The 12,589-nt window shown below is 40.4% G+C and overlaps 1 protein-coding gene across 1 annotated transcript; it reads left to right on the plus strand.

Annotated features, from left to right (window-relative positions):
- The first annotated feature begins 7,978 nt into the window (after positions 1–7,978).
- On the plus strand, positions 7,979–12,325 carry klf11a (Kruppel-like factor 11a). The gene is made up of 4 exons (XM_007235257.4): positions 7,979–8,192; positions 9,941–10,189; positions 10,410–11,310; positions 11,590–12,325. Exons 1-4 carry the CDS (start codon positions 8,163–8,165, stop codon positions 11,883–11,885), a joined length of 1,476 nt encoding a protein of 491 aa, XP_007235319.2. The 5' UTR covers positions 7,979–8,162; the 3' UTR covers positions 11,886–12,325.
- The last annotated feature ends 264 nt before the right edge of the window (positions 12,326–12,589 follow it).

Consider the following 12,589-nt stretch of genomic DNA (forward strand, 5'->3'; position numbering starts at 1 on the left):
CATTCATTTTTATCTATCTCAATTTTTTTTTTACATATTGTAAATCTAGCAGTTATTCTTTTATTGTGTCACAATTTCACAATGAGTGGAATGAGTTTTTTACCACTGAAGTTTAAGTCTATTTGTCTACCTCTACTGTTGTCCTTTTTATATAGCTTTGTGTATATTTGTGTCTCTTATATAGTTGGATGTGTGAGTGGTATAATTTATAGCACTGTAACTGACTGCCTAAGATAAGAACAAAATTGCAAGGTCCAACAAAAATCTTGAGACTAAAAGTAGCTTAAGATCTTTGCAAGCTGCTTAAAATATGCAAAAACCTAATTAAGAAACAGGGTGGGAAAAATCCAAATATTCAAATATTTTGACTATTTTCAACTGTACAGGCCTATCTGTCCTGGTAGGTGTGAGCAGTTTAATGCAAGGAATAAATTTTATATATAACGTAAGTGATTGATTTTGATTTTTTTTACCAATGTAACAAAAATATTAGGTCTTTTGAAGGGGATTGCTGGTTTGCAAAACCCCAAAAATCCCACCCTGTTATGATTTAATAGTTTAATAGTAGTATCTAGACACAGTAAGTGGGAACACTGTCAGCATGGCAACTGTACAGAACAGTGATATCACTGGAAGTAATCCTAAGATCTCAAACTGAATATATCAATAGACATGCTCCAAAAAAGAAGGAATGTAAAATTAAATTTTACTTATATTTGGGGGTCATATTGTCATATTTAGGAAAATGATTACTGACTGTTGATCTGTACTAGAGTGCAGTGGGTGGACTGTCCAATGAACTTTGTAGTAGTAGTTTAGATTGGGTCTTTACAGTTCACAGGGAAGTATGGCACAGAAAAGACAAGCAAATACCATTACAAAGTTTAGCTTCTCCAATTTAGTGTAGAATTAAAGGCGTCTCTACATCTCAAATGATTGTAAAGGAACTCAGGTTTGTAGACAACAAAAACATGTTGGACTTTAAAGGGTTAAAGGAGCAAAAGGCACCAAATCAAATATTCACTCTGTAGGCCACAGCCAGAGCACTTTTCCCTGACTGTGATCTCAGCAGGCTGCTTAACCTTAATTGACTCAGGTCCTGTTCAGCTCTACACTCCCTGCACACACTACATTACAGTGAAAGAGCACAGCGCTTTACTAGAAAGTGAATATGAAATACAGAGGGTTAGGTCCCACAACACTGGAGAAAATATAGCCCCCCCCCCCCCTCTCTCTCTTTCTCTTTCTGCCTGTTGCTTCACTGTGTGACTATATAAGGAAGACAAAGGAGAGATTAATGCACTAAGGCTGAAATGAACTCCCTCTAACGGTGGAAGTTAGTAAATCATATGAAAAAATTGGTATCAGAATTAGATTTGAGGGCAGTCGTAATGTTCAAGGTGTGTGTGTGTGTGTGTGTGTGTGTGTGTGTGTTGGCCTGGGGCAAAAATAAACTCTTTTTTTTTTAAGAATGAAGGTTTATATCGTCAGCAGATCTGAAACAGAATCAGAGGCAGACGTTGGCAGTGGAATAAATGTCTCTTTCCTGTTTGTGTGTGAGCGGAAGTTGTGTGTGTGACTCAACTAGAATGGACTTTGTAGCTTTTTAAACACACACACACATTCCCTCATCCTGTTGTTTCAACATTTTCAAAATGTCTGTGTCTCGGCTTTCTTTTGCCAGAAGCATCCCTGCCTAAACCAAACCATGTACAGTCAGATCTATACGTTTTTGGACAGTGCCATTTTTTTTTTTTTTTTGCCTTTGTACTTTTTACACCACCACAATGAATGAATGAAACAAATAAATAAATGAAGACTATAATCTTAAATTCAGGTTTTCAACAAAATACTGGATTAACAGTTATTTCTTACAGTACTTAACTTTTTTCCAGGTTCAAATGTATTTGGGCAGTTGACTATTAATCAGTTTCATAGCCAGGTGTGTTCTGTTTCCTCATTATTTGTAGTAGATTAAGGAGGTAAAAGTCTTCAGTAAATACTGTTTATAGGGACTCACAACATGTAAGTGGCCAATTTAAAAAAAATCTATTAGGGGGAGAAAGACAAATATTTGTAAAACGATGTATTAACCTGTTGATCTCAGCAACACCAAATCCCTGTTTTTTCTTGTATACACATTCTATATTTTTTATCTTAAGGTACAAAGATTTGTACATTAATACTTAATGGCACTGCTGGACAAAATCCCTGACTGTTCAAAATGGCAACTTCATTGTGACATTCTGACACAATGCCAGATTCAAACTACATACAAGTGTTTTGTCTGTGTGTGACATGATCTGTAAGATTGATAAAAGGTCACTGATTGTGACTCACTGTGTCTGAAGATCTAAATGACTAAATGTTTCTTGGTTGTGCTGAGTGCAGATAATGATTTTGTGAAGTCTGACTGGAAGTTGGACTGTCATTCTGTGTGTCATTCAGAAAGAGACCTGAATCTAGAGGAAAGAAAAGGCTCCCACCTAAGCACCCAGTGAAACTGGAACAGGAAAAGTAGTGGTCAGTGTGACCTGCCCCAGAAACATTTCAGAGATGGAAGCTCACATGAGGAGATAAGGAACTGCCAGGGTTTTCTGATCATTATTTCTCAGCTGAAAGGAACTCTTTATTCCCTCAGAGCATTGTCATTTTATTTTTTGAGGATTACGTCAGTTCTTTGTCATTTTGTGGCAGTGATATTTACTGGAAAGCTCTTTATTTGACCGTATAAAACAGAAAGATGGCAAACACTATTAATGGTTGTGCAGATTATTAAAAAAAACTGTCACCATAAAAGCTGAGAGAACTCTGCACCCTCTGTTCTGGGAACCTTCAGCTTTGTCTTTTGAAGGCAGAAGGCCAGAGACCTAAAATTAACCCTGACAACTGTAGTTTAGCTTTGTTAAAATAGTTCATATCAAATTGTTAAATTTATATTATATATTTTTTACTATAATATATTTTTTTTATTAATTTGTGAAAACAAACTGTATATATATCTTCATGAATTTGCATGAACGGGTAAGAATGTCTGCTATTGTTTTCAGCAGAATTCAACTTTTTTAATATGTTTCAGTTTCAAAGTACCCCCATACATATTACTAATAAAATATAGTAACTTGCTGTATTTCCAAGATTATAGCAGCTTACAGTATTGCCAGCCTTTAGTACAAAAAGACCCCAAACAAGATCCATGAGGATCAGTCAAAAAGTATCATTAATGTATAAATGTAAACCTCACATACCAAACAATACTCTTTCAGTTGAGGCTATCAAAGTCAGAGTCTAGTCACAGAAATACATCCTGCGAGATCCTCCTTGCATGACTTTACCCAGAAAAATTGTGGTGATTCTGGAAGTGTTTGTCATATTCTTTGTTCTATTATATTTCTAGAAAGCATCCCTTTGTAAGATATATAAGTGTGAGTGGATGTAACTCTGTGTTTAAACTAACCTCACGGTGAGGTGGCTGTTCTTACCCTGGCTAGCTCTCACTGTGAGAATTTTAATATTGTGTTACAATAAAGGCACTAAGATGATTATATCTGTTTGAATTCTGTGACATTTAACACAGCTTAACGTTCAGAAGACAATCTATGAGGTAAGGAAGACTAGTAGATGACCAAAAGTATGTTAACTTAAACTTGCTTAGCTACATTACACGTCTATGCTATATTTTACTCTATATTAGCTTTCATACAGCTCTCCTCTAGGTAACGTATGTATAGTTGGTAATGGTAATGAAGTGTTTGCTTGTTTTTTTTGGGTGTGGTTTTCGCATGTCAGTTCAATGAGTTGAAATATTATTAAGTCTAAACTGTTTTTCAATTTTACATGTGTTTTTGCTGGTCTGGACAAATATGCTGCCGTTTCTGCTTTGTGGGCCAGTGTCAGTCAGGGCGTTTCTCCTTCTCCTTGAGGCTGTGGTCCACGTTTAGTTGTGTGTGAGTTGGCAGAGGGCTGTAAAGTTCCCACTTTCCCGCCAGTGTGTGTGTTGCAGGGTGTGGGGGAGGCAACGAGTTCAGCCCAGGCCTCTGAGACTGTACACCACTCTGCTTTAATAATGCTGAATAGGCGTTATCCCACTTCTGCCTGTAACTTGTGTAGAGAGTCAGACTTCATGACTTATGGTTTGATGTAAATGATTTAGATTAAGAAGAAAAAGCTCATTATCTGTTTTAGATGTACCTTCTTTTGTCTTCTTGTGGAGTTCTGTGGAGGAAACTTCAGGCTACGTTACCCTAAAAGCATGTTGCATCACTGTGTTTAAAGAAAAGCCCTCCCTCTGTTTCTTAGTTGACCTACATTTGTGAACCCCACCAACTGTATTTAAACACAGGGTGTGTTTTCATTGCTGAAATCAAAATGGCATACAATTCTCTCGCTCTCTCATCGTCCAGTCGCCCTGCCCATGCTGCCACTGCAGTTTTTTCCTCCGGTGGAAGAGGCAAAAGAGACGACACATCTGTCACCAAGCCCTCCACATAGGCAATGTGTTGGCACGCATCCTACTTGCACTCTTTCCCCTCTCTCCCTCTCTCTCTCTCTCTCTCATTGACACACACACACACACACATACAAACGCACTCCCTCCCCCGACCATTATGCCTCACCCCTATACATGGCCTCAACCAACACCCTCCCCGGATTCCACAGCCTCCAAATACTTACACTCCAAAAGCCAAATTGGGGCACGTTTCTGTTGGACTGTTTTCGCCAGCATTGAGTTTTTACATACAGTAATCTGAGGAGCAACTTTTGACACATTCCAGCATTTACTATATGGTGGCTTTTAGGTCCTAGAGATATTTGTCACCACCACACCATTTTCATAACAACAAGACTTGATCCTCAGTATCCTTAGAGAGCAGCAGCCTATAGACTGAAGCTTTCATTCTCATGGAGACCAACATTTTTGCGTCCAAGGGAAACACGGCATAACTTGAGGCACTTTAATAAAATTGGGAAGGTAATGGTATAGAGTAATGAGTAAGTCAAAACACCTAACAACAACCTTCAGATATTTAGATGTTTCTACCCAAGAAAGACAAACCTGAGAAGGTGTATTGATCATACACTATATTTTCCTGAAGTACATCAATAAAAGTATAAGTTCACTTGGAAACTAATATGAGAAGGATCTCCTTTTTAGGTGCTTAAAAACCTTTAGGAAACATTTATCTACTAAAAAACCTTTTCCTGAAGGTTTAAAAAAAAAAAAGTTTTAAGGAACCTATACTTTAAACAGTGTACAAAGCTCTCAGGATTCTTTCAATGAGGTCTCCAGTTCTAATAAGCAACTGTTTCAATGTTTCATCTCACGGTCTTGATGGAGCACCTTGTTCTCAGCTTGTTTACCCCGAAGCTCCTTCAACATCTGAGCCATGTTGTACAATATGCTTTGGTTTCCAAGACAACATCCACCTAATTAGCATCTGGTATGGGCGTGTGTCAACGTAATGGATGGACCTTCAGTATGTAATCAAAACCTCTTCTGGGGTCCCCAGTCCAACAGCTAAACTCCAAATAAATATGGAACTCCCAGATGTCATGAATTCATGACCATAGATGGAAAAAAGCAGAATGTAGGTTAGTGGAGCTCTGGATTGCTGTAGTTCAGTCACATTTCTAAACAATACCCAGCTTGTTTACATATCCTTAGGCTGGCTCTGCCTTCTTCTACTAAACCGGAAAAATTGGATAGCTGTTTGAATTTATTTTAATAGACTACTGGAAAGGTTAAGAACGTGTGATGTTTTATGTACTTTATTTTCTTCTCTTAGGATTCCCCCAAAACTATTCGTAGAAGGGAAATAAGCATCAACTGAGCTCAGTTATTTCATTGTGCTTAGGAAGGCTTTTCTGATCAGCTGAGGATTGTATATGAACCTCACACTGTGGGTGAAAAACAAGGGATGGGCAGTGCTATCTGGAAAATAGCAGAGGGGCAGAAGGATGGAGGATTGTAGGGGTAAAATAACAGCCATATCTGTTTTCTGTCTGTGTGTACAGGGGGAGCAGCTGTCAGCTGAGGGGGGAGACCTGATTGGAGGCTCTCTAGAGCAATAGCCAGCTGAAGATTTTAAGGGTGTAAAAGATGCACATACTGTCTTGCTGTTATATCAACAACATTTTTGTATGTTTTATTTTTAAACTATCTAAAAAATACCAAATGCCTTTAAAATTGTGTAAACCGATTTTCTTTTTTTGTGTGTGTCTGTTCACTTTTTATATCTTTTAGATTTCAACAATTATAATGAGCGTATGGGTTTGTATCCTTTGTAAGAGAGCTCATTTACAGTATTTAAATATAATTTCCAGGTCCTTTGCTTCAGTTACTTAATGAAATGTATGACAGTAATATTGTCTCAGGAATATTGCAACTCACATAATTCTGCTGTCATCAAAAACAGCAAAAACCATGATTCGCTTTTCTGTGGTCAAAAAGAAGATTCAGAGTGTTGTATATATTGTATGTTCTAATGCATTCTAAAGTAGTGTTATCTAAGCATCATGTACTGCTAAATGGAATCAGAGCAACTCTGAAATATCACTTGAGATCTTCTTCACTACATCCTATTAGTAGCCTTTAATCTCATGACAAAATGAGTCTAGCATTGTCAAATGTCAAATCAGGTGTGCTGGTGATGGAATTGAACAAATTCACACACTGGCTTAGTGCATCCAAGAGAAATCTGGACAATAAAACAGATAGCGGAGTCAAATCAGGCTATTTCCTCTCTTTCTCTCTCTCTCTCTCTTTCTCTGGCTCTAAAAATACAGAGCTCTGAAGTGGAGGGAGGGACTATTCCAGGTCTTTGTCTACACACTCTGTTCTTTCCCATTTCAGAGGGGCAAAATCAGATTTGTGGCGGGTTATGGAGCGTTTCCCCCAGTGACCAAAAGTCAGTGCACACTTCCACCTGACTGCCAGACTCTTTGTGCTTGTGAATCTTACAGAACAGCAGAACACAGTGTGTCTGAATAAAGCGCGAGACACACAAAGAGGGTTTGAGGGGTTAACACGGATACAACAAAGAGGCGCAGCCCACTCTGAGACTCCGCCCTGCGAGGGAGTCTTTAAGGGAAAGCTGTTTACAAGCTCCGAGCGGATGGGGTCTTTGGGTTCAATGGGTTCGTCTTTCTTCTCTACTGACTGGAAATCAAATACGATTGTCATAAAGCTGCAGCGCTGGACTGCCTTATTTAACCCAGTATATTCACTTTATGATGTTCATATTCCGTGAAATAACCTAAAAGCAACTATTTAGATTGTACGATTGTACCAGTAGTGAGCTTTTAGAATCGTTTTCCGTTTTAACAGCATCGTTATATAGCATCATATTGGCATCGTTTCTACAGTGCACAAAATGACATTACCCAAAATAACAATAGTAATAATCGATTATTTAAAAAAACATTATTTTACCCACGTTATTTTTGTACTACGTGAATTATTACTGATTTTCTCGACAGTCTCGGTATCAATAATTATTATCCCTCCTCGTTGTTTTCGCGGTTTTACACGCAGACTCGTTTCCTTTGTCACGTTAAAAGCGTAAAACGCCCGTCAGGAGAGGCGAGGAGCTGTGTTTGAAAGACTGCGCTTTAAACCCGGCAGTAAAGCGCTTTAAATGTTTCTCCGCTTTTGTTTCACTTTATTCGCTTTCTATTTGTATTTTTTTTATAGCACGCGTGCTCCCTCCGTGAGCTCGTGCTTCCGCTAGACGCGCGCGAGCGTCTCAGTGCTCCGCGCGCTCGCCGCCGCGACCTTTCCCCCAGTTCTCGAGCGCCGAGTTCACCGGGTTTACACTGACACCGCTGACTCCTCGGCCACGCCCCCCAACAGCCACGCACCCCGGCTCAGCCAACCAGCGCCCGATCACGTACTGATCACGCGCTGCCCCGCTTCCTATTGGCCGATCTCTGCTACACCTTTGTTTCTGATTGGTGACATGTTACCACCCGCCAGTCTGCTCTGAATTTTGTTTCTGTTTTTTTCTGCTGCTTCTCCGCTCCTCCTGATTCACTCAGCTGAGGCTGGTTGAACCTTGCTGTAAAAAAGTGGCTACACTTATGAGCGCAGGAGCTGCTGGGCGCTCGTGTCGCTTGTCCGCTAGTGCTGTTGTCTCCTGACTGCGCCTGTCTGAGCTCCACACATGCCGACTCTCGCTCCAGACTCGGGTCAGGTAAGTTGAGGCTGTTGTTGTTCTGTACTGGCGCGGCTCCGCCGTCTGTTTTGGTACTTTAACGCTACGTTATTTGCGCAGTGACCCACTAGAGCTAATGAGCACGAGTTTAGTGCTGCTGCAAAGTTGAACGCTGTGAAATGTGCACTTTTACACAGCTGCAGATGTTATTTTTGATCTTGTATCTTCTGTCTGTGTGCTGGTCGGTTTTTAAAGCAGTGGCTATTATTACTCTTGTTTATTTACGTCCATCAGATCTACTCATTCTTATTATCATATGCTTAGCAGTTTCTGGACTTTTATGCTGGGAAGAATGTGCGTTGGTCAGACTGACTTTCACAGGTTGTACACAACTAATTGCACGCAGAGTTCCTGTGTTCTGGTGGAGGATCATAGCCAGTAAAGCCTTTGCCGCAATCAGTGTTGTGCATCCTGCCCTTAGGTGATGATGAGCTGCGTTTGTTGCTACTTGAGATCTTTGCAGCAGTGCCCCATTTTGTGCAGGTTGTGTCCTTGTGTTTGAAAGTACTGATGAGTACTGCTACCTGACTGCATATAACTATATATATAACTTTATATAAAACTGTGTATATAAATGTACAGGCTTTATGTTACAACCATGCCCAACCTTATGGACCTCAACAACAACAGTAACAACAACAACAACAACACAAAGGTGCTGAAACCATCCCTGCTAGTGTGAGACCCTCTGTAATAAATGGCTTCAGTTTCTGGCCCCTGTGCAGGCTTCGTTACAAACAAATGGAGGTGTAGACTGAATTTAGTACTTCCTCATGTGGGTGCCCGCCCTTGCTGCATTTTTTTTTGCATGGTAAACTCACATGGCGGTTTGGTTAGGGGCACGTCACTCTAAAGTCTATTTTTGGCGATGGGAGGTTCCCAGCAGTAGAGTTTAGTGTTGGTGTTGAGGGCTGGGTGTAGCAGCCAAGCAGCAGTGGCGCCTCACTCTCGACATTAATTTCTTTGCTCATCTTTCTCTGTAACTCTTGCATTCTTACAAACAAGGGTTGGTTCCTAAATGGTTCTTGACTTGGGTTTGTAGTTCTAGTTCTAGAGATCCTGACATTATGTCAAAGCTTTTATAAACTTTTTGCTCACACAGTTCATAATAGTCTTAGTTGGCTGGATTTTAAGAAATCAAACCCTTTTTGGTTCCTTCAAGAATCTTAAGTCTTTTGACACCTGTATTTGTGTTAGTGTATGGGGGAATAGGTTTGGAGTGACATGAAACTAAGGAGGCAATATGAGAATATTTCATCATAGTGTCATTATTTAAAAGCTTGTTGTGGATGTCAATCTGATATTACATCAAATGGTATAAAATGGACTAAGGCACGACTTATAGTATTTTATATGTGGCACACTTGGTCTAATTTAGCAAATGTTCCACTAAATACTAAATATTGTGATTATATTATTATATTGTGATTATATTATTTTTTACCATTATACTAAATTTTGTCTTTCTCGATTTTCAGACATTATTAGCCATTGATAGTAGTATATTAAGGTTCATTTAAAATAGTGCTTTGAAATAAAGACATGTGACTGACAGTAAACCGGAACTAAAAAAAAAAAGTTATTTTGAGTTTTTCTTTATCTATTGATAACATTCACATTTACTGTAGTTAAATACATGATTATCTCTGCTATATTCCAATTGTGAGTCATGTATTGAGCTCTCTTCCCAACATATTAACATTTCCATCTAATGTTTCCTGCTGCAGACCAGTCTCATGGACATCTGTGAGGTGATAATGGAGAGGAACAGGAAGGACAGTGAGAAGTCCTGCTCCACCACACTGCAGTACCATGACCTTGAGGCTGCTGAGGCACTGGTGTGCATGAGCTCTTGGGTCCAGAGGTCACCCAAACCGCGCCCGCTGACACCCACCTCCGACTCCTGTGACTCGCTCAGTCTGCACCATGAAATCCCCCTGGAATCCCCGAAAGACCTGGTGTCCCTCTCTTCACTAGTGAGTATCAAATAATGAAACATTTCTGGGTTATATGATTATATCACAAAAGTTAGTAAGAAATGCAGTCAGACATTTGATCACATGCATTTAAACATAATGATAGAGAACGGAGAGCAAAGTTATTACAGAATTGACAATTTCAAAAAGAGTTCAAGCATGTGAACTGAACTAAACTGAATAAATAAACATGCTGACTTAATTTTCTCTTCTACCCCAGTGCATGACCCCACCACACAGCCCCAGCTTTGCTGAGACTGCTACAACTTCTGCCATCATCACCACCATGACTCCTCTGGCTGGGTTGGGTCTCAAACCGAGTGTCTCACAGCCCAGAATGTGTCCCGTACTGACCAACGTGGTTGCAAGCCATGGCAGCACCACATTCCTACCAAACACTCTTCCACCACCACCACCACCACTACCCTCTGAGCCACCTTGCAGGGCCATGGCCACCAGTGTCATACGGCACACTGCAGACACATCTTTAGATCACCACATTCCATCCCCTTCCACAGTACAGGAGAGGCCAGGACCCTCAGAGAGTCCTGTCCAACAAAGTGATTCCAATACCCAGGTTGCCATACTGACTGAAACACAGGTATGCAGTAGTCCATGTACTACAGCAGAAGGGGAACAAACTGTCCCCTCACCCAGTTCCTCAAACCCTGTTTCACAGTCCTCCCACTCCATGCCTACAGCCCCAATAGCCAGCCCTCCAGTTCTCTGCCAGGTGTTTCCCGTGAATGGGCAGACTGGCATCATCTCCGCAATCGTTCAGACACACGTTCAGATGCAGGCCACTGGGCAAAAGCCCATTCTCCCACAGTCACCCTCTTTTTCTCAGCCTCTTCTTGTGGGGTCTCCAGTGGCTCAAGGGACCGTGATGTTTGTGGTCCCCCAGTCTCAGGCCCCTCCATGCCAACAAAATGTTGTGACTGTTGGCAGCACCAAACTCCTGCCCCTGGCCCCTGCCCCGGTTTACATGCCCCCAGGTCAGAGTGGGGGCACCACACAGACAGACTTCTCTCGCAGACGGAACTACGTCTGTAGCTTCCCAGGATGTAAGAAGACCTACTTCAAGAGTTCTCACTTAAAAGCCCATCTGAGGACCCACACAGGTTGGTGTTAAATCACGTTCAGCAGAAAGTGCTGTGAACCTTCCCTATGTGCTTTACAGTTGTTTTAATCACCTTGAAAATAAAATTTTAACATACATTAACCTCTTTTTCACAAATTGTACAATATTGTTTTTTTTTAATAGAATAAACTAACACAATTGATTCTGAATTGTCCAAAAAGGTGGATATTATTAAGACATCCAATCAGGGTTGTTTTTATTTAGTAGGTGAGCACTATTACGTGCTGCTCTAACTCCAACTCTTGTTTGTGTTCCTTAGGTGAGAAGCCTTTCAGTTGCCACTGGGAGGGTTGTGACAAAAAATTTGCACGGTCTGATGAACTTTCTAGACACCGCCGCACGCACACAGGGGAGAAGAAGTTTGTGTGTCCTGTGTGTGATCGGCGCTTCATGCGAAGTGACCACTTGACCAAGCATGCCCGTCGTCACATGACCACCAAGCGGTCCTCAACATGGCCCACCGAAGTGCGTGAGCTCAACAAAATGGCCTCCTCCCAGACGCCATCTACACAGTCTTCTCTTGCTCTCAGTGTCCTCTTACCTGCCTCAACCTAGGCCAAACCTCAGGCCACTCCGTCACCTCAGGACAATATCCCACTGACCATTTTACAGTGGAAACAGAAAACCAAGGCTGCTACACATCCATGTACAAAACAGACTGACCTTGCACTGGATTTTGTTTTGTTTTCTACCATGGTCATTTATAAGGAATTATTGTTTACTTTTGTATAAGTTATGTCTCCCAAACTGTATGCACTTCCTTTGCCAAAGTCTTTGTGTCAGTTCATATTACTTATTCTAAACCGTTGTATATTTGTACATAAATTATAACTATCTATATGAATGTAATGTGTATTCAAACATGCATTTATTGACAATATATGAATAAATGTCTCTGTAAAGTGAACAGTATTCCTACCTGTGATACTACCTATCTTCCTTTGAATATTATTTAATAATGAACATTTGAAGATTCAAATAAACCATCATGCTTATGATGTGGTGTCTGTTTCATTTGAGGAAAATAAATTATAGTTGACAACATATAGCAATATGCTACCAAGAATTTGTTCTACAACCTATTTTTGCCATGTAAATTTCCACAAAAATAGGTAAAAATTGTGACAGAAACATCACTTCATGACGTAGTTAGCCTAGAAAATATGTAATGTGAATTTTGTTAAGAAAGGCACCCAGAAAGAAGCGCAAAACAATAAGTTCATTATGCAATCCTACACTGAGCTTTGCTGGATACAGTT

Source organism: Astyanax mexicanus, chromosome 1 (genome assembly GCF_023375975.1).
Source record: "Astyanax mexicanus isolate ESR-SI-001 chromosome 1, AstMex3_surface, whole genome shotgun sequence".
NCBI classification, from domain to species: domain Eukaryota; kingdom Metazoa; phylum Chordata; class Actinopteri; order Characiformes; family Acestrorhamphidae; genus Astyanax; species Astyanax mexicanus.